The sequence below is a fragment of the Embiotoca jacksoni genome, unplaced genomic scaffold (genome assembly GCF_022577435.1).
Source record: "Embiotoca jacksoni isolate LCO1_2020_lvr unplaced genomic scaffold, fEmbJac1.0.p SCAF_27, whole genome shotgun sequence".
NCBI classification, from domain to species: Eukaryota; Metazoa; Chordata; class Actinopteri; family Embiotocidae; genus Embiotoca; species Embiotoca jacksoni.
In genome coordinates this window covers 4,276,659-4,299,724 of record NW_027185378.1, presented here as the reverse complement: position 1 = coordinate 4,299,724, position 23,066 = coordinate 4,276,659, and the positions used below count along the sequence as shown (strand labels likewise).

At 39.8% G+C, this 23,066-nt stretch overlaps 1 protein-coding gene across 4 annotated transcripts in view; it reads left to right on the top strand.

Annotated features, from left to right (window-relative positions):
- Positions 1–656: 656 nt before the first annotated feature.
- The window catches only part of gphna (gephyrin a), a 31,179-nt gene continuing 8,769 nt past the window's right edge, over positions 657–23,066 (top strand). For 2 of the 4 annotated variants that reach the window (XM_069160871.1, XM_069160873.1), the window contains exons 1-17: positions 657–805; positions 6,818–6,896; positions 6,993–7,050; positions 7,583–7,675; positions 7,887–7,981; positions 8,119–8,185; positions 9,944–10,237; positions 14,338–14,439; positions 16,383–16,520; positions 19,268–19,310; positions 19,586–19,723; positions 20,024–20,116; positions 20,247–20,302; positions 21,178–21,297; positions 22,134–22,192; positions 22,309–22,462; positions 22,635–22,756. In XM_069160871.1, the coding sequence (XP_069016972.1) occupies positions 742–805; positions 6,818–6,896; positions 6,993–7,050; positions 7,583–7,675; positions 7,887–7,981; positions 8,119–8,185; positions 9,944–10,237; positions 14,338–14,439; positions 16,383–16,520; positions 19,268–19,310; positions 19,586–19,723; positions 20,024–20,116; positions 20,247–20,302; positions 21,178–21,297; positions 22,134–22,192; positions 22,309–22,462; positions 22,635–22,756 (1,775 nt within the window). In that variant the 5' untranslated portion in view covers positions 657–741. The remainder of the gene's footprint in view (positions 806–6,817; positions 6,897–6,992; positions 7,051–7,582; positions 7,676–7,886; positions 7,982–8,118; positions 8,186–9,943; positions 10,238–14,337; positions 14,440–16,382; positions 16,521–19,267; positions 19,311–19,585; positions 19,724–20,023; positions 20,117–20,246; positions 20,303–21,177; positions 21,298–22,133; positions 22,193–22,308; positions 22,463–22,634; positions 22,757–23,066) is intronic. The other 2 variants (XM_069160874.1, XM_069160875.1) reach the window with 2 other exon arrangements.

Here is a 23,066-nt window from a genome sequence, read left to right as displayed (position 1 = left end):
ACGTCCTGAAACATTATCCACGTGTACCACTCTTGTTATCACTCAGTCCAGAGTGTTACCATGCTGGTGGGTGGCTTCTGTACACGTTGGGTCAGTTCAAAGCTGTCCAGTAAATTCACAAGCTCTATAGCTTTGTGGCCGTTCTTGTTATTAACATGAATATTCAAGCCTCCATTCAGAATATACCAATAATTTCTGGTGATACCGAGTGAGACCAACTCTGACAGTTCCTGCAGAAATTAACGCCAGTTACCCTGCTCAAAATGTACTTCGGTGGCCTATACGCTATGATGATTGTTGGTTTTGCTTCGAGCTCAAGAGCAAGATATTTACTGGAGTTTAAGTTTACTCGAAAATATTTAAATTTGGATCGAAGCAGGAACTGATGGACTGACCAGACAATGCTGGGGGTCAATGTAATTGTTTTGTTTTTTTTTGTTTTTTTTTACAGAGGTCACCTAACTGTTATCTATATAATACCAGTCCTGAGACTCCAGTCTGTACCGGAGTCTCCAAATCTCCAAATCTCATTGGTTGAAGGGCATTTACACTAAAGGACACGAGTACACACACACACACACACGCGCTGACGCACGCCACGCCACGCCACGCACACACTAGAGTTGTCCTCCAGAGGTGCAGCAGCAGCAGCAGCAGCAGCCCGCACCACCACCACCACCACCACCACCACAACACGATCTCTATGTATGTGCCGTCACAGTGCAGACAGAGGTTGTAAACATGGCGGCGGACGGGATGGTGCTCACCAACCACGACCATCAGACCCGAGTGGGGATCCTGACAGGTAGGAGGAGGAGGGGGGGGGAAGGTTTTGACGAAATGCGACAACAACAACAACAACAACAACAAAAAACCCCGCTTATTAACGGAGACCCTCCGTGTTTTGTTTTGTCATCGGTTGCTTGTGCACGTCGATGTCACGATACGAGCCGTCTTCGCTGCAGAGCCTGCTAACGTCAGCTAGCATGCTAACCGGTTCTGTCGGGCTCGTGTCTCCGGTTCTCCGGACAGGTCCGGACAGATGTGGTGTTTGTTGGAGGGGGGTTTCCGGGACATATTAGGCGATTCGCATTTTGGAAACGCGTGTGTATTTTACGCGTAAAGACTCGCCGTCACATTAAAGCGTCGGGACGTGACAGTAAAGAGAGATTTATTTTATTTTTTAATTTTTTTTAATTTTTTTTTAGCGTCAGGCCCGACAGAAAGGGGACAAAAAAACAAAACAGCTGGCGAAGACTTTCAAAATGTGGGGCGAGATCTTCCTTGGTAAAACATGTGCAGCAATTCAGTTTAAAAAAAAAAAAAAGAAAAAAAAAGAAAAAAAAAAAAAAAACTGGCGCTTTTATTTTGAAATCCACTTCCTCCCCCTTCCTCCCCCACTCTCATTTTCCCGATCTTGTTTTGCTGCAAGTTGCTACCTCGACGCATGGGAACATTACATTTTCTAGCAATGTAACGTTACCGAGCAAACATGAGCTGCATTATTCATGTCCCCTTTGCAGATCCGGTATCTTATCTTTTTTTTTTTTTTTTTTTTTCCAATCCACAGATACTATGGTTATTTTTTTTGACAGCATTTGGACGTAATGGCTGTCTTTTTTTTAAATTTATTTATTTAATGCAAAAATCCGTAGATCGTGGGGTTTCTATTAAAAATAAATAAATAATAATAATAATAAATTGCAGCACAAGGCACAGCGCCAAATGGGAGAATTATTGTCTGTTGTGCAGGTCGTGTTTTTAAGCAGCTCGTCCAATGAGCCTGGCTGACGTCCAGAGGAGAACTTCGACCAGTAATACAGGCTTGTGACAGCCACCGGTCACCAGTACCCCTGCTGTCTCCTTGCTTAAGGCAGCGGGAGACGTGAGGATAATGCTAAGAGGATGGGAGCCAGCAGTTTGGCTTGGAAAGTCCGTCGTGATTTGATGAGGTAGCATCTCGGCTCACAGCAGCTTTACCCTCAGGTCCATCCAGGTGACAAAAGCAAACAACCTCCTGTCACATGTCAACACACTATCTCTACCCACTTTATCCTGAACAGGGTCACCAAGGCTGGATCCTGGATAGTCTATCACACACATAGAGACAGCTGGAAACAAAGGCCATTCATGCTCTCATTCACACCCAAGGGCAATTTGTAGAATCACCAATTAACCTGACGTGCACGGATGGCCCCAGCCCGGATTCGAACCCGGAACCTTTTCGCTGTGAGGCGACAGTGCCGACCACCGCACCACAGCGCCGCCCGTTCTGCTGATCAAGATGCATAAACTCTTGCGTTAAATCAGATACTGAGCAACTGATGTCTGTTTGCCCCCGAGAATGGACTTAGGTAAAGCTGCCTACCAGATGTGCTAAATTTAACTGAAATAATTTAAGAAAAGCTTCAAATAGGCCATGGCCTCAACAAGAAGGGCCTTGGGCTTAACTGCCTAAAAAAAAAAAAATAAGAGCAGGGGTGAGCAATTTGGCCCTGAAATAATATCACAATATTTCAGTGTATTTCTACGATAACAATATTTTTAATGATATAACAAAATACTGTAAAATATTTGATTATTTATTTTCAAGGAACATACATATGCGACAAAATAAGTGTCACAGTTTTATATGTAATCATAAATCTAACATATTACTGTGGTTTGTTGTACAGCGGATATTTTGAGAACAAATCGCTTTCACACTTTCTGAAGTCGCTACCCTTTTTTGGGTACTCCTCCCAACGTGGTGCCGCTCTCGGCCGTGCTCGTTGTTGCTGTGCTGAAGTTAAAACCTGATTGCGCTGACAAAAATCAGAGGAATTTACATTAGTGCGGGCAAATTTAACTGACAAATGTTTAACATTGACATTGTACAGATTGAGTAAGGATGTACTTTATATCACGTGTGGCGACTACCCGTGGATTAGGAAATGTAGAGTCGAAACTTGGGTAATGGAATAATGTTTTTTTAATCCACGTAGTTGGTTTTTCAGGATTCTGTTTATACCTTCAGAACAGTGGTCAGATTTGGTAAACAACTTTGTGGGGTTCAAAGATTGACGGATGGAGCTGGACTTAGGGGTGGCAGCCACAGACAGAATGGGGAAGTACAAAATGAAAGACAACCATATTGCTGGTTGTGATCATTATGTGGAAGTTGTTGAAAATATTTAAAATAAATGTAGAATAGCTACATTCTGCAAAGGCCAGATTTGCAATTTCATATACTGTCAGTTGACATGCGTAAATGTGGATCGATGGTGAAGACATTTGGTGTTGTCTTTACTTCTGCCTGGAAATGGCAAAACCAAGTGAAACAGAATGTTAAGACATTGTGCTTAGAGATAGAAATGAAAACATGAACTATTTCCATGTTTTTTTTTACATTTCTATGAAAAATATCATGTCGATAATGTAAAGCAGCCACACCAGAGGTCCTCACTGAGCTTTTTGGTTTTAGCCATGACTTGCAATGGGGAGTAGTCATGGACTAGAAAACTACTGCTTGAGCTGTTCTCAATTTATAGTTGATGAGAATGCTGAGAATTTTGGACATTGCCATATTAGTAAAAAAGTGTATAATATGACATGGAAATAGTTAGGATTTATTATTATTATTATTTATTATCTCTGGCAAAATGTCTTCCAATGTTTTGTCACTTGTTTAAGTCATTTAGAGATTATGAAACCTACTGGTCAAATACAAATTCACTAGACATGAAAATTTGACATGGGTATGAATAATTTTGGCATTAACTATATGTATGTATATATATATATACATATATATATATATATATATAATGGACTATATCAGGCAATATATTTATTAGGCTCGCCAATAAATTGAACCAGCTGCTCAGTCACAAACATGTCTCTTGACAAATTCAAAAAATGACAAGAGGACATCATCCCTGTTTGAGTTTTTTCACAGACTTAATGTGACTGGACTTTTCCAGTTAGGGCCACCTGGTTCTTGAACTTTCTACTTGAGGATATGAAAGTCAATTATTGACAATTTATAAGTCACTTGAACACACAAAACATTCCAATCTTAAGTTATGTTGAAGACCTTATAATCAAAGTTTGATATTAATCAGTGTTGAGTACTGCTGTAAGGTTTTACACCGCCTAGTTTACATTTAGTTATAAGACTTTAAGAGAGTGTGTTGCCAACTAATAGGAAGGTTGGTGGTTCCTCCTGTCCACATGCCTAAGTGTCCTTGGGAAAGACACTGAACCCTAAGTTGCTCCTGATGGCATACCATTGGTGTGTGAATGTGCTCCTGATGGTGGGCATCTTGCGTGGCAGCTCAGTCTCATTAGTGTGTGAATGGGTGAATGGAAAACCATGTAAAAGTGCTTTGAGACTGATGAGGTGATAAAGCGCTGAACAAGTGAAAACCATTTAACTATATTTGTTAGGAAAGTAATCAAATATAATACGTTGCATTACTTTGATGAAATAATCAATATAGATACCTTACCTTACATTTTCAACAGGGTAACTGCTGTGGATTTCGCTCGATCTGATTGGAAACTCGCCGATACTACGTCCCGCCCACCAATAGCCATAACCTGACTGCACCACAGGCCTGTCAATCAAACAGACATGCCCCCAAAAACACGGCTTTTTGAGGCTTATTTTCCAGTTCATGATGGGACTATTTTCAGATGGACAGCCAAAAAAAACGAATAAGAAGGAGTGACTTTAGCTAGCAAAACCGAGATAATTGGTGGATAAATTTTATTGCCTTAGAACTTTATGTCTCTTGGACATTCTTGAAGTTTTACTAACTGATTTGTCTTGTCTGGTTTCATAGAAAAATATAGCTGGGTGTCATCTGCATAGCAATGGATGTAAATAAATTTTTCCACAAGTCATTATGGTGTTATATGCTAAAGTCACTTATTATTTTCTAGCGGTCCATCTGAAATAATGCAATCGTTAGTAAATATTAGGTCTCAAAAAGTGGTACTGTTGAGGGCGTGTCTATTTGATTGACATGCCTGTGGTGCAGTCAGGTTGTCGCTATAGGTGGAGTCCTCCAAGATCGAGTCTGATTCAGCATTCGCTCCTCCCAAGCTCGTTCAAATATGGTCAATCATGGCTCCAAAATAGCAAGATGGCAACAGCCAATATACCAAATTCGAGGCCAAATGGCGGTTTACAAAACAATGGGTAACGTCACGGTTGATTGCCACTTGGTCACAGCCCTAGCCTTGATGGTTCAGAGCTGTGGATGAGGGGGACCTACACAATATTTGGCAGGTGTTTTTTTCATGTCATGGCTGATAGATGTATCTATGTTGGCCAATCATTTTCAGGAAATTGAACGAAAGAAATCTTGAAGTGCGTTTGAGGTCATTTGGAAGCTGTCCCCTTTGCATGGATATCGCTCTGAAAGCATTTACAGGTTCATTTTTCAACTGTAAAATACCACACTACACTATTTATCTTTCATGTTAACGTTGAAAACATTGTTTCAATTGTTTTTTTCTGTCAAATATCAATATTGATATGACTTTTAAAAAGACCGTAGTGGTCGGCTGAATAATTAAAAGGAAGGACTCGTATTTTGAATTTGAATGAATTTAAGGGTGTGCATGCAGTTTTGTGTGCAACATTTGCCTAATTTAGCTTTCTTTTATCATTCACCCCAGAGAGATTATATTTATCAGTTGGTAAAAAATGTAATCCCAGTTTTTGGAGAGAAAGAAAGCAAGCTCTCCTGGCTTCACTCTAATAAAGCAGTCGAATGTACCAAATCAAACCGTTAGGAATATTATATTTCAATAATCTCAACAGTTAGTCTGTTAAAAAAACAGTAAAGCACATTATTGGAATTATTTTGGAACAGAGGTGCTGTGATGGGATCTGCAGCCAGATGTCATTAAATTTGATCTGCGTAGCCCTCTTGACACAGTAAATTTAAGGGAAGACTAGCATGTGATACTACAGGAGAGGTAGAGATTGTCTGTGATTCCACCTGAAAATGGAGGGAAATGATGCTCATTCAATTTTATTTATTTATATCATGAGAACAACTCGAACCAACTTTCACCCAGATACCGACGTTGATAGTGTGGATAAATATTTGTGTCCTTGAACCCAATGTGGGGTTTTAAAAGAAGCTCTGTTTTTTGTATTTATGCATCAGAGGATTGTAATGACAGGCCAGCAAAATATCTGAAGTTGCTTTAAAGGTCTTGCAATGTAATCCGTTGTAATACCCAACATTTAACTCACGTTATTAGAGGGGATAATGTCAGTTGTAGTCATATTTGTTTTTCTCTTGGAAAAAAAATCGGCTGAAAAAAAGTTGCATGGACTCATTGAGATCAATCAAAGCTGGCTTTTTACACATTCCTATTAATATTGATCAAAACTAATTTTGGGAAATTTGCTTATTCACTTCTGAGAATTTGATAGTACCACACTCACATCTGTCCATTAAACTGAAGGCCTCTGGTAGTATCGCATTAAGTGACGGAAGGACTTTTCTTTTTTTTTTTTTTTTTTTTTTTTTTTTACCATATTTTCTTAGTGACATTTAGTGTTGTGAGCTGCCTAATTTTCCTTTGAAAATGGACTAAATTACATTTTCTTCAGCATGGGAAGGCCTGTGAACTTTTCAGCACCTTTTACATAACGGAAATTCCTTTGAAGCAACTCAATAGTGTCAACTTGGGTTCCACTCTTCTTGTAGACATCAGGAATCTGTTTTATTTTGAATATGTAATGAGTAAAAGCACATCATTGGTTCCTGTCAGAGATTTTGTGTTTGCTAATCTTGACTTCTGTCCTCTTCAGTAAGTGACAGCTGTTTCCGAAACTTGGCTGAGGACAGGAGTGGGGTCAACCTGAAGGATCTGGTCCATGATCCCTCACTGTGAGTCTGCACACGAAGTTAATGGTGTGCACACAAACACACGGACACATACACATCCTAACATTACACTAACTGTTATTCTGTCTATCCCTGCAGACTAGGAGGAGTCATATCAGCCTACAAAATTGTTCCGGATGAGATCGATGAAATTAAGGTACGTGTCTTTGCTTTGACAAAATCATTCACAGTGTTTGAGGCACCTAACGGCATGCTACAAAAACAATCTGTCACAGAACAAAGAGAAACAGTTTATACCGAGATACAAACTGTGTTGCCTCAACACTGAATGAAAACAGGCACATTTTTCCCTGCATACTTTGCTTTCCTGGCTCGCAAGTCTTACTAGCAGTTGGCAGGAGCCATCTGTCCATCATCCAACACTTAGTCAGTCATCATTTCTCAATTTAATGCTCTTCTAGCCGCTGAATGCAATGAGAACATGGCCCTGTGTTCAGCCCTGTGTGGTGAAATTATCTCTTGAGTACCTGAGCAGCACCTTTAGAACTGGATTGTCTTGCTCAAGGACACTTGAGCAGAGCAGATGTTTGTCATCACTGGAGTTTGAAGTGTTTGAAGAACAGTGTCTTTATTCATTGCAGCTGCCCTGTTGGCCCCATAGTATTGGAGGTGGAGAGAATACATTGTCGTAGTTGCTAACTTTGTGTGTGTGTTTGTTATGTGCACAGGATACTCTTTTGGACTGGTGTGATGAAAATGAGCTGAACCTCATTCTCACTACCGGAGGAACTGGCTTTGCACCGCGAGATGTTACACCGGAGGTACACACAGACTGACTGCAAAACTTCAATAAAATGGATAATGGAAACATAAAGTTGTTACTGTGATTTAAAAACAAGACAGTCAGAAGCTAAACGAGTAAGCTTTGTTTAAAACAAATTGTCTGTGGAGTACATTTGCAATCAAAAATTCTTGGGGACAAAACAAGTGCTTGAAATGTCCTAATTACCAGTTCCTGTGATTGTGTTCTAGGCCACCAGAGAGGTGATAGAGCGAGAGGCCCCGGGTATGGCTCTGGCCATGCTGATGGGATCCCTCAATGTTACACCGCTAGGCATGCTGTCCAGGTGAAAGCTTAATCTCACTCAGTTAAGCATTATGTCTACATCCGGAGCTGCAGTGCTGATCTGTTGTATTTTTAACCAGATTCCCGCGTGTGATAACCTCTTCTTGCTCTAATATACTTCTTCTGCATTGTTTACAGGCCAGTTTGTGGCATTCGTGGCAAAACTCTGATCATCAACCTTCCAGGGAGCAAGAAGGGCTCCCAGGTACTTTTCTTTGACTTTAGTGAACTGTGCTGACTCTGTAACACTGCATTCTGCTAAAATGGTATACACACCTTTAGGCAATCTGCCTATAACCTATTAGTTATGACACTCAATAGCGCTTCATCTGACACAGTGATAGCGTAACGTGAGCATCTGACGGTTTACATAGTGTAAGAAAATATCTGGAGCTGTCGTCATTTTTTGGTGGATTTGCCACTGCAAGAGACACATTTCAGGTTAAACATTGTCATTTGATCGGTTGTCAGTATAAACATTATGCACCAGAATTAACTCGAGAGAGCATTCTTTTGGGTGTTTCTTTCAGAGGATTGACTGTGTCCATTGTCATCAGCCTTTTTTTCAAAACAGAAGCATGCAGATGTTTTTTTTTAATGAACTGCTCTAAACAGTGAACAGTGGTGTTCACTACCTACCCCGGCACGAAACTGCAAGAAGGCACACTTGCCGACTGGCTGGTGAAAATAGTCGCGCAAAAAGAGTCAGACATTTCTTTTCTGGAGCTCGTAGAGACCAAAACAGCGCTTAAAGAAGAGTGAAGATTGGAGTTAACCTTTGTCAGGTGGACACAAACATGATTCAAAATGCACACTAATGTGCCTCCCGGTCCTTTAATGATAGTATTGTGCTGTGTTTCCCACAGGTTGAGAATTTACTTGTGGGTGGTATAGCGTGTGACTGATGTTCATGCAGAGACTCTGCATAATGGGGGAGAGTGGAACCCAGGTTATTTTCTGTACCTACAATTTACACCTCACACGGAGACTACTGGTAGACATTAGCTAAGCGGCTTTGCACAGAGGGGCCTCTCATCGGCACTCAATTACTGCAGTACACGCAATTCATGCGTGGCCATAACAGTTTGAAAAGCTCTAAATAATGCGTCGTAATGTAAGATTTACCAAAGTTGAGACCCAGCGTTTCCTCGACCGTTGTCACTCTTGTGCCCTTGACAGAAACACAATTCTTGGTTAAAACCTAGTACATGGTTGGACCAGGTGTGAAACACAAATAGGGTCTTAGACTTGAAATGTAATTTGCTGCATTTGTTACCAGTGGTGTAACATTGATCCCTCACTCACTCAGTTGAAGGATCAAACATTGGCGTTTGTATTTACCTTATGTATGCACACGTGTTTATTTTCAGCTCAGTGTTAGAGTTTCTACTGCATTTTTGTTGTCATTGATGGTTGTGCTATTTTCTCTCCTCTGCTCTCTGTGTTTCATGAAGGGCGGGGCTCAGCCCCCACTGCACACACATGGAGTGAAGCAGAGGAGAGAGACTGGTGAAGTAGAGGGGTGGTGGTCCACTAGTTTACTGCCCAAGTAAAGTCTATATGTGGGAAACACTGATTTGCCAGTGTTGTGTTTTCAGCTTGTTCTACAGCTTGTCAACGGATCAATTAATGAGGCTTTAAGTATCCACTGTGTCTATTGTTAACTATGTTTAATGCCAATAAATTAGAAAAATATGGAACTGTTATATTCCGGCTTTAACCACAGATCAGGAAGTGAAAAAGTCTCATCAAACCCAAGACATGGCATCATGATGTGAAAATATTTCTCTCTGTCAATGTGAAAAGCACAGAATTCATCTTCTCATTCATTGACGCAGTGATGAAGGTGGGACAGTATCATTTGTGTTCAACTATTAACAGCTGAAGTTATGTCTGGTTACTGATTTTTTTTTATTTTATTTTTTTTAAATGCTCCTAAATGAAATGTTGTTGTTATCTCCAGGAGTGTTTCCAGTTCATTCTGCCCGCTCTGCCCCATGCCATCGACCTGCTGCGTGAGGCCACGGTCAGTGTTAAAACCACACACGCCACCCTGGAGCAGCTGCCCTCCCCGTCCCCTCTGCTGGGCAACATGCACACTAACACACACTCGAACACACACACCATGGAGCGTGGCACCCAGTGCGAGGAAGAGGAGGATGAGGAAGATGACAGGAGGAGACTTCAACATGCACACAATCACCACCATCACCAGCATGGCTCCTCTCACATCACTGCAGCCGCCATTGCTGCCAAGGTAACCAGTCGAACAAGACACACCAAGACCAGTGTTGCTGCTGCTGGAAACTTGACAGATGAAACTTTAATGATCACTGTGGGGAAAATGGGTCATTGCAGCAGCAAGCTACTGTACTATTGACAAATGCTGCTCAAATGATATAGGCTGCTGCAAGACTAAAAAACAAATACATATACTAGTTGTAACTAAAATACACAGCTTTGCATTTCAGGAAGTGTAGCTGTCCTCAAATTTCTTGCAAAAGTCTTGCGATGGGACGTAAATTCTAAGGAAAGGGGAGGGAAAGTGATCCTGGTTCAATCACTGCATGTTACTGTTAGCCCTCACTTTTACACAATCTGTATTTGGGATACAAACTAAGTATGCTGTATGCAGAACACATACAGATGGAACGTGATTGGATCAGCCCGACTACATCAGGTGGTTTGGCTTTCACTGTCGTCGCATCTCAGCCTGGTGTTGACACCACTGACGGAAACTTTTTAATGTATATCCCCAATCAGTGTTGATGGTAAATGTTGTCAATTGAAGCAAGAAATTCCTTGATATATTTTGTGTGTTCCACCTGCAAAAATCTGTTTGTTTTTTTTCCGGCGTCAGCACCCTCATTTGACGCGTACAGTGACGTAGTTGATGCCTGCGAGAGCTATAGGCTGACTAAGCTGTCCGGGTAGCCGGGCGGGGGGCGTCTAAATGTCGCTTTAATACAAAACCTTGTTCTTTTTGCTTGTATTGTGATTAGCTCCATTTTCCAACAGTGAAAATGTGATACAGTAGAGAAGGTGTTTTGGGGCGAGGATACATTTGTGTTTAGGCTGACTGATATTTAGCCGTATTTATTTCGTTCACAGTTGTGTTTCAGAGGAAAAAGAAAATGCGGCGGAAAGAGGTTGAGCTGAGGCTGGATTATCGGTGCAAGAGGATAGGGTCAGCAGGGACCATCCAGAAACTGAGCTGCCGTGAGCGAACGGCAACTTGGGGAGGCCTTTTCTTAAATTGCCTTCCGATGCCAAGTGAAACTGAATCATTCTGTGGCGTGCAGTTTTTGTTTTTTTCTTTTAAAGAATGCCTCCATGTTGTGATAGCATAGCTGTAGTGTTATGTCTTTGGTCTGTCCGTCGTGTTCTAGGGAACGTGATATCTGGTCTTCGTGAATGGGATATCTCAAAAATACCTTGAGGGAATTTTTTCAAACATGGCTAAACACAATCACGATAAACTGCAAAGATGTTGGCGTTCGAAGATTAACCTCCCAGTGACTCGTACTTGTAAATGTGATATTTCAGAAACGCCTGGAAGGGATTTTTTTTTTTTAAATTTGTCTCCAATGTTCACTGTGCCTTAACAACGAACTCGTGAGATTTTGGTAGTTAATTTCCTAAAATTTTGCATTCACTTTGACTCGAGGATGGACTGATAAGATTTTGGTGATCAAAAGTCAAAGGTCAAGGTCACAAGCTCACATCCGTTTCTCACTGTGAAATTATGAAGGAAATGCCTTCAGGGTATCTCTTCAAATGTGGCACAATTATTCCCTCAGACTCAAGGATAAACTGATTCATTTTTTGGTGTCAAATGTTCACTTGACTTCAACAATGATTAGATTTTATGTGGTCGAAGGTCAAGGTCAGTGTGACCTCACATGTATTGTATTATTGCCTTGAGGTACCTTATTCACATGTGGCACCAAGATTCACTTTGAAGTTGTGTGAGAAGCACCCATTTATATTTGTTTAAAATATATTTAAAGTGGAAATCTTCTTTGCAGCAACATGTATCTAACCTTTTGACAGATATGCATGTAAACTATAACTTGAGTAGTTAGCGGAGGCATACAACCACGAGGCGGTAATTCTAGTTTTTGTGGGAGGATTTTTTTTTGGGATGCTGTTGGCGAACCCAACCAAGAGAGTTGGACGTGTTTACTATGCATGCTTGGACGGAGGTGTGCGGGAGACCTTTAGGATATCGACCATAAACTGGAAAAGACAATCAAAGTCAGCAGTCCTGAGAGGTCAGTTGATCGTTGAGTTTTTTTCAACTGTGTTTTGGCCAAAAGGACGAGCGCGTGTGGTGATAAACCCAAACGTTCAATGAGGTTTTTTTTTATTTCTATTGTTCGCATTTACAAGAGCTGCTAACGTTACAGTACAGTAGCTAGTAGCTGATGAGTAACCACCTTCTTTACCATTTTTGCTTGTCCTACTCTCTGCAACGCAACATTGGTCTGCATGGGTCATTTTTGGTAGCTGTAAAACTCGGCTTTCTCGATCACTCTGGCACACACTGAGGAATGTACTGTTTAAGTTGACCACGTTAACAATCAACAGTGGGCGGGTATCAGCATAGAAAGCGGAACATTTTCCTTTAAGAACGCATTGATTGGTCACTATAACCCACCTCTTCCTACTATCTCAAGCTGTCTGTCAGGAAGCCATACATGATGCCTGTCTTGGTAAATGGAAATAGGTAAATCCCACACTGCAGCAAACCTGGGAGGCTATGTTAGTGGGCATGTTGCTTTAACCACCACAGAGATGGTGACATATTATCCATAAAGTCCAATTTGAGTAACACCGGAGAATTGTAGAAATATACTATTTACATTGTAAATGCTGACCTTTGCTTTGCGTTGAAATTGAATCACGATGCTTGTTTTTTTTTTTGCTTGATACTCTCCGATGGCTTTTGCATGTAAATCATTCATTGTTTTGAAATGCATGTGTTGCCAGTATTTTTTTTCCACGTGGTGCTGTTGTCTGTCGGAACACGATTTGATTATTGTTGTAAAAGTTGGCGAGACTAAAGAAAAATTAGCTTACAGATGCCTTAAATTTCCATCAGCCATTTGACCCCTACGTTCCACGTGGAGGCTGCTTCTTAAGGTGACATGCTAATTGTTCTGTCGGCTCTGCCTTCCAAAATTTGCATATATCTTTTAATGTGGGAAGAACTAAAGTTATGATAATGCTTTTTAATACCTGGTGTGACGATAAAGGCCTGTGATGAAACATCATTATCAAGAAAACGCATCTATACAGGTCCATGATCACACCTGGGGCCATATGCCTAAAACTACATGTAGATTCGCAACTAAAACTTACGGAAAAAATGCATACATATTATTTTTGCTAGTTTTGTAAAGCCAATCTCACAGTTTGCCATAAATATATATATATATATGGACACACTCTTAAATCTGTTTGCAACCAAGACATGAACCAAAGAAGTGCAGTTTAACTGCATCAGTGTTGCTCTTCATCAGAGCAACAGCTGTATTCATGCGTCTGTAAACTATAATCATCAATAAAAAAAAATGATCACTGATTAATTTATAGCACTCATATCAAAACAGACCTTACAAATCAGGGGGAATTACTATCCATATACATGTCACAGTTGAGGAAAAATGTAAAGACTGCAAACAGGGAAGTAATGGCAGGAATGTAATTAAAAAGAATAATAAAGTTCATCACTCATGAACAGCTATTTAAGATTAACATTATAGGAGATCTTTTGAGGAAAATGTAGACTGCCTTGTCGATCTCAAAAATGATGACGCAGTCATGGAAATTGGAAAAACAAGCTTTACCTTTAAGATTACATCTCACAATATTTAATTCCCTCCTTATCATTTCACTTGCACCTGAAAAGTGTGTTGTTGTTTTTTTAACTATGCAAGAGGGGCAAATACTTTCAATCCACATTATACTTTTATATTATAAATAAGAGTTTATGTGTGGAAAATGGCATGTCCCACTATTTCCCACACAGAATATTGGTATTTAGTTTATGAATCTGGCCACTGGTGTAACGTGGGTCTTAATCTTGCAAGGTGTATTAAAACACGTTTGAATGTAGATTATGTCAATCATCACTTGTTTGAGTAATTTCTATCCATATACAGTGTCTGCTGAAGCAGCTGCTATTTAGAATTTAAACCTTTTGTAACTTCATACCATTACATCTCATTCACCTGTTTGTCAACATTCATCTGTCTTTGTCTTTGTCTGTGTGCGTGTGTGTGTGTGTGTGTGTGTGTGTGTGTGTGTGCGCGTGCCTGTGCATGGCTGCATGCATGTATTTGTGTCCATCAGACGAGCCATGCTGTGGTCATGGCTAAGGGGGGTCCCTACCTGCCTGGCAACACACCCGCCCCTCCTACTCATTTCACCTGCTCCTGTACTCATGACCAGCAGGTGAGACACTCACACGTACACCTGTCCTCTTCCTGTCATTGGCCAGTTCATCATATCTGTTAGTCACAAACTGCAGGTGCCTGTTATTTGTTATATATATAGATATATACATATCTATATATATCTATATATATATATGTTTCTTTTTAAGAAAGATACCGTAGGTTTGGAGATAACCAACAAGCCATGGTGCAAGTGGGTTGCAATCAATTGAGTGTTGATCATGGTTTTGACTTTAAATTCCTTTTGCCTTTTAAGAGTGCACTGTCGTCCAATAAAAACAGCCCAATGACCTTGATAAGAAAGGGACGGGATCTTTTTAGCTGGCTACTATCATTTTTACCTGGAGTAGTGGAACAGTTATGGGGGCCCGAACTGCAAAATCAGCTGTAGGTTGAAAGCAGCACTTTGTAGGTGTAAGGGGGAAAAAAGCTTTGTCTAAATAATGCAAGAAAACTTGTATAAATTGTCGTGTTCACCTTAGTAATTCAGCTGAGTTATTCAAGAATATAGAAATGAAAATCCTCTATATGTCCCTTGTGCTTTTTTTTTTTTTTTTTTTTTTTACTTAAATATGCTGTGCTCTTTAGCACACATGGTTGATTTCATTTGTTTTTCCTCTTGACCACTGACTGACCCTGATGCTGTTCCTTTACAAAAATCAGCTATAACCTGTTTACACATAATTTTCTTCAGAACAGAGACTTTGCATGGTATTGCCAATTGATTACAACCCATGGCAACATTATATTAATGATGACAATTTTCCAAAAGATTTTATTTCTTTTTAGAATGATTTTCTACTTTCCAGGCAGCCACTGGTTTCAGTTAATTCAACTTGGGACCAGTGTTACCTGGACTCCTCATGTGATTCTAATAACGGCAGAGTTTTATTTTTTTGTGCTTAATCCTGCTCAAATGTTCCACTGTTATGTATGCACTGTGTCTGTAATTCCAGTTCATATGACCTACTATTTCTGTTCCAGTTGCAGAGGTTTGAATCCCTTTTTTTTTTCTTTCGCATTCGAATAATAAGCTACAGTGAAATCCATTAATGAGAACTTTGATTGTATTTTGGGTGCCATTGAAAGAAAGAGTGAGATCAAATCGTATTGAGAGATAATCCTTTGTTCGGGGATTTGCTCAGTAAATTTGAGGCAAAAGCAGACTTCGTTTACCCCATGTGAATGTGCCACACACTGATGTGGGGGGTGAGTTACTAAATCATACGAAGTTCCTATAGTCTCTAGTCTTTGTTCTTATATTAAGCAAAGCCGACACTTGAAAGACCTACAAATCTTTACTATGTCTTTATGTTCCTCAAATTAATATCAATATTTAATTGATGATAACTTTTACTCAAATAATTGCTGTCCCCATGTATTTACTGCAGCATATTTGATCAATGAAGGCAAACAGTATGCACATTATGAGCTGTGTACATGTTGGCGCAACTGATGTGACACTGTATTGATGAAAACATTTAGCTCATGTAGCCCAGGTAACTGCCACAAATGCAGTTTTAAACTCAAGTCTTTTGAAAGCCTACATGAAATCAAAGGCGGTCGTCAGATTCCTCACAGCAAAATCCTGAAGTGTCAGGACTCGTGATCTTGCAGTAAAACACGGATGGCTTCGTGTTCTATTAACTTATGGAGAAAGTTCATCGTGAAAGTAATGCGAGACCATGTACAAAATGAGAAATATACCAATCCCCTATCTGTTTTAGCATTGTTTTGGATAAGAGTTTGTTGCTTTACTCGACGACAGGTTCAAATTAAGTAGTTTTTCAAAAATACAAGTGTCATGTAGACAGCTTTAGCTAACAGCAAAACAACTGAGGAAAATTATTTGACGAGCATTAAGTGTGTGTGTGTGTGTGTGTGTGTGTGTGTGTGTGCGTGCGTGTGTGTGTGTGTGCGTGCGTGCATGTGTGTGTGTAGATCCCGGACTCGATCATTTCTCGAGGCGTTCAGGTGCTCCCTCGAGATTCAGCCTCTTTAAGCTCCACCCCTTCCGAGTCACCGCGGGCAACACAGGCAACTTCCCGCCTTTCCACCGCCTCATGCCCGACACCCAAGGTACACACACATACACACACACACACACACACACACACACACACACACACACAGAGAAATGAGCACAAAACCAGAACCGCTGAAAATTTAAAATCACTTTCAACCATAAAAACAGATACAATAATGTGTCACCCTGCATGAAATTTACAGTTTGCTGTATCTGCTTTGCAAGATTCATAGAGCATGTCAAGTAAATGGATCTAATGGAGATACCTTCACTGCCTATAGTAGTGGAAAACAGTCACAACAATTCTCCATTACAAAACAAAAAAAAAAACAATCATGGACAGTTCCTGCATGATTAGATTTTCTGCTTATTTCCTTAATTCCCTGACCTTTTTCTTTCACTGTTATTTTCATTATATGTTTTTGTTTGTCACCTATTAGAACAAACTCATAAAGAAGAGGTTGCCAATTGGATTTCCTAACTCAAAAATCAATCTTTTATTCAGATTATAGAGAGATTTGTTTGACTCCGATGTAACAATAGAGTTCACCTATTACTGTAACTATAACAACTATTACTGATGGGTTTATTACTGTATAAATATCAAATCTAACTCACAATCCTGTCTCAATTTGGCTCTGAAATGTATATCAATGCCGTGTAATAGTTCGTAGATGTTGGCATCCTGATTCAACCTCGCAAAACGTGATCAGCCAGCGGTCACGGTTATGGATTACTCTTACCCTAACCCAAATTAAAGTCTTGGGACTTGTGTGTTGTTTTGAATTGAATGGGAGTGAATGGGACTGTGAGGTTTGGCAAAACTGATATATAAATATCTTCAGTTGTGGTACATTCACAAAAGAATTGTCCCAATTAAAATATGTCAAGGAATTAACAATAGAAAAACGTAAAAACTCAAATTATGCTGGAATTGTCTTAAAGGTCAGGTTTAAATCTAAATAGATTCATTATTTACTTTATTTGGAAAGAGAACCAGGCCTTTGTTTAAAAAAAAAGAAAAAGAAAAAAGGCTTATCCAATGGACAGATATGGTTCTAATTTACTGAATTTTACAAGAATACTTTTTATATTCAAAAGCCACTCTGTTTTCTGACCTCCTGTTTTGCTATTGATGCCTTTTGTGGTTAATACAAACTCAACATTTTCTCAATGGCTACCTGGTGTTTTGATCAGTACATCAGTCATGTCTTTCTCACCACTATGTTAGTTTTAGTTTCTCATCTGTAACACAAATTATATTTTTATTTACAAGCCAGTTTCTAAAAAAAAAGTTGCGACGCTGTGTAAAATGTAAATAAAAAAAAAAAGAATGGAGATTTTTGCAAATCACATAAACCCATATTTTATTGAAAATAGACCAAAGACAACATATCAAATGTTGAAACAGAATTTTTCAGTTTCAACATTTGATATTTCATTTTTCGGTCTATTTGCAGTTGAATATGGGTTTACATGATTTGCAAATCATTGCGTTCTGTTTATAGACTTTACATTGCGTCATGACTTTTTTGGAAACAGGGTTGTACAATTTATTTTCCCTTTATTTCTTTTCATTTGGGATTAAGGTACTTTCATTGAACTTGACTTGACACCTTGAAGCGCATTCCAGCAGCTCAAAGGGTATAATGCCTCCCATTAATTTTTTTATTGACTTTTAATTTGAAGCAAGGAACAGGGAGAAAGTTAAAACCCCCTTTTGCGTACAGATGGACAGAAGCAGCATTCAAAGGAAAAGGAAAAGTAGTATCACGCTGAAGGAAATCATCTTATGAAGACTGTTGGTCAAAACTTTACAACTGTAAATTGTTACGAGGTCCTCAATTGAACCTGTGGACAAATTTTCCCTTTCTTTTGTAGGATTTTAATCTAAAATGTGCAGTAGTTCATTGTAATTGACAGTGATCTAACAGTAATTATAAAGGCAAAAAGTAGAGGAGATTGGAATTAATTAGTGAACGAAAACTGTATTTCTGTTGCAAAGAGAAGCTCAGAGCAGCAGAGTGTTGAGTATGACGTAACTCTGTTGCTGTACTGATTGCATTAGCATTGTAGAAATGTACTAACATAGTAAATACAGCTTGTATATACTACGTTAGTTATAACAGTACAGAGAATTCCACTCCTCAATGTTTTATATTTGTACTTTATTGTCGACTGACCTTTATTTGTCTGTGCTAGACATGGCCATGATGTGAATTCTGGCTTTTTAAAAAAAAAAAAAAAAAAAAATTACGGTATTGGTGATTATTCAGTGGTAAGTTTGAAGTCTTTTTTACATTGAAATCAAGACAAAGAGACAGCTTTTAAAACATGTGATTAGAATTGAAAAATTTAAATAATGAAGAAGAAGCCCTGATGAACTACAAGTGAGCAAATGTAATATATATGGAAAATGTAAAATGTCATCAGAGGCTTTACAAACTGTTATAATCAGACACTTTCATCGTAGCACAAAGGCACAGCACATGCTGGCTTATGACATGTAATTAAGTAAGATTAAGTCGAGCCCAATACATTCTCACAAAAATCCTGTGTTGTTCTGCCCAATCAGGGAATCAGACAAGAGCTGCTGGTGTGCTAGTTTTGAACATCACATCTAGAATTCATGTTATTTATGTTTTGTGTCCTATGTATACAGCAACATATTAATAGATAAATACAGACAAAGGCCTCTGCCAGACTGTCCTGTTATGTAGAAGAGGTATTTAAATCATCTCTTACATAAATTTGCATCAAACAATGACCAAATATAGAATATCTATCTGTCTCTCTGCAGGTCCAGTCACGATGTGGCAGTAATGAGAACATTCTGAGAGCCAGTAAGTTGTGTGTGTGTGTGTGTGTGTGTGTGTGTGTGTGTGTGTGTGTGTGTGTGTGTGTGTGTGTGTGTGTGTGTGTGTGCGCGCGCCTCATTAACAATACTGCTTTTTGCAAAAGAAGCTTTAAACAACGTGGAACATTTTGAAACATTATGATATTTCTGTAGGAGGCATATTCACAATTTACTCACACCCATTCGTGTGTGTGTGTGTGTGTGTGTGTGTGTGTGTGTGTGTGTGTGTGTGTGTGTGTGTGTGTGTGTGTGTGTGTGTAGGTCACAGTGCGGTTGACATCAGTAAAGTGGCACGTCGTCATCGGATGTCCCCGTTCCCATTGACATCAATGGACAAAGCCTTCATCACTGTTCTGGAGATGACACCTATTCTGGGAATTGAAGTCATCAACTACAGAGGTGAGTCTCCAGAGGTGTGTGTGTGTGTGTGTGTGTGTGTGTGTGTGTGTGTGTGTGTGTGTGTGTGTGTGTGTGTGTGTGTGTGTGTGTGTGTGTGTGTGTGTGTGTGTGTGTGTGTGTGCAGTATGTGCATCTGTCTTCTATATCACAACAATCCAAATAGATCCCTGGTGTGAATCAGTTTGGTGTCAAGACTATACAAACACTGTCGTCACTACTGTATGATCATTGTATATCCAATGACGTGCTGGTGCAGTGAAGTTAGCATTAAATTGAAATGGTTTGGTCTGTTCTCTGCAGATGGTTTGGGACGAGTGCTCGCTCAGGACATCTATGCCAAAGACAACCTTCCTCCGTTCCCTGCCTCAGTTAAAGATGGCTACGCTGTACGAGGTGAGACCACCTTATGCTGCCTCAAATTTTGCGCCAAGTAAACATCACATCCAAGAGACAGCTGTAAAACAAGATCCATGTTCTAATTTTCATAATTAACGTGATTACCATCATTATCATTGTCCTGTAGCTGCTGATGGCCCGGGAGATCGCTTCATCATGGGCGAATCACAGGCTGGACAACAGGTCAGCTCTAATACATTAACACTCCTGCAGAGAGCGAATCTTGATTGGCACCCACCTACCTTTTTCCATTAGTCTAGCAACACATTACTTAACAACATAACTATTGGGAACTCTACTGTACTATCGTTACCATTCTTTTTTTTTTTTTTTATATATAGCACTAAAACACCCCACAAGTCATCTCAGGGCACTTATTGAAGTCCTTACAACATTATTACATAGATCAATATGGTCCCTTTTGTTATTGTAGCCCTACTGTTAATAGTTCTAATGCTGCTACTAGAAATACTAGGGGCTTAGTTTTAAAGACACCCGCCCCAGCAATTGCCAAGAGGGGAACTTTAATAGTGGAAGCACCGTGACCAACAAAGAGTGGGAGTTCTTGGAGGCTTGGACTGCACATGCATGGGCAAGCTCACCTGCTATGTTAACTCATGTACATGAACACAGAAAAGCTGGGTGAGGTGGACTATAGATCAGAGCGTGTGGTACCTGATAAAAAAATACACTCACGTCATTGGTCTTATTGCCAATCACAGTGTTCTCATCTCTAGTGCTAACTTTACCACCACAGCTACTAATGTGACTACTGCTGCTTGTTATCACATGTTTTTAATCAGTGTCAGTAACGGCACTGTTTATTAGTACCTTAGTTTTGCTGAGAATTCTGCAGTAAATATATATATAAAGTTAACATGCATTACTATGCCTTTGTGTGTGTGCGTGTGTACGTGTGTGTGTGTGTGTGTGTGTGTGTGTGTGTGTGTGTGTGTGTGTGTGTGTGCGCGCGCGCGTGTGTGCGCGCGTGTGTGTGTGTGTGTGTGTGTGTGTGTGTGTGTGTGTGTGTGTGTGTGTGTGCGCGCGCACACGTGCAGCCAACCCATACAGTGATGCCAGGTCAGGTGATGAGGGTGACAACCGGGGCTCCAATTCCCTGTGGAGCTGACGCTGTGGTCCAAATTGAAGATACAGAGCTGCTGAGGGAGTCTGAGGATGTAAGAACTCCATTTCCAAAATAGTTGGGTCGCCGTGTCGTATGTAAATATAAACAGAATGCAATGATTTGCAAATCACGTAAACCCATATCTAATTGAAAATTGATCAAAGACAACATATCAAATGATGAAACGGAAATGTCATTGACGTATGAAAAACCTGCTCATTTTGAATTTGATGGCAGCCACACGTTTCAAAGAAGTTGGAACAAGGGCACGTTTACCCTCCTGTTGCATGACCTCTTCTTTTAACATGGTAGAGTTTTAACCTGTATTTGTGGATGCAGTGAGGAAGTGTGTTTACAGACAGTGGTGTTTGGAAATGTTTCTGAGCCCCTGCAGTGATTTCCGTGACAGAATCGTGGCTGTTTTTACTGAAGTGCATTCTGAGGGCCTAAAGATCACGGACCATCTAAATATTGCTTTTTAGCCTTTTCCCGTTGCGTACAGTGAGTTCTCCAGATTCTCTGAATCTTTTTGTATTATGTACCATAGACGATGAAATCCCCAAATTCTTTGCAATTTTACATTGAGGAATATAATTCTTAAATTGTTGCAAGAATATTTCTCAGTTTCAACATTTTATATTTTGTGTTTAGTCTATTTCAAATTAAATGTGGGTTTACATGATTTGAAAATCAGCACACTCTTGTTTTTATGTCCATTGTACACAGCGTCCCAGCTTTTTTGGAAAAAGGGTTGTACCTTAAACACAGTCTCGTTTAAAAATGTTTTGCTTACTAATGTATACAATAGTGGCATTACTTCACCACTGTGTTTGGACAGTGATATTATGTTCGGCAGATATGGTGATGTTGATAGTCTGTCTGTTTCAGGGCACAGAGGAGCTGGAGGTGAGGATTATGGTCCAGGCCCGGCCTGGACAGGACATAAGGTAAATTAAAAACAGTGTCTTAAAAGTACTTAGTGGAAGCCAATTTGATTTGTATCAGTTGAGTGAGAATAACTAGCTGGTAATTGTGAGTGTGACATATTTATGTGTCTGCTCAGGCCAATAGGTCATGACATCAGGCGAGGGGAGTGTGTGTTGGCGAAAGGAACACATATGGGTCCATCAGAGATTGGTCTGCTGGCTACAGTTGGAGTGACTGAGGTCAGCGTGCACAAATTCCCTGTAGTGGCCGTCATGTCTACTGGAAATGAGGTACATACACAAATACACACATATTTTTATTTTGATATTTTCTCTTAAAGTTTGGGGTTGCTACTACTGAATTAAATTGCATTAATCTGTGTGTGTGTGTGTGTGTGTGTGTGTGTGTGTGTGTGTGTGTGTGTGTGTGTGTGTGTGTGTGTGTGTGTATGTGTGTGTGTAGCTGTTGAATCCAGAGGATGATCTCCACCCAGGAAAGATCAGAGACTCAAACCGCTCCACTCTTCTGGCCACCATCCAGGAACATGGATACCCCACTATCAACCTTGGCATTGTTGGAGACAAGTAAAACATATTTTAGCTTCATAGAAAAACTGCTCTGTCCCAGGTTCTTTCATAAATTCAAGAAATATGTTACATTATATCGGTTTGAAATTAGTAAAAAAAATAGCTGGCAAATGTATTTACCTTTTCTGGACAGTAATGGGTTATTCAGTCTTCATCTTTGGGTATTTGATGAAACTTAGCACACACCTACAAAGTCAGAATATCTCTGCCTCTGTCACCGACATTTTTAAAATTTTTCTATTTACATCTGTCTCCTGTTAGTCACACAGCTTCATCTAAGTGCAAATTAAAAAGAAATTCCAAAAAT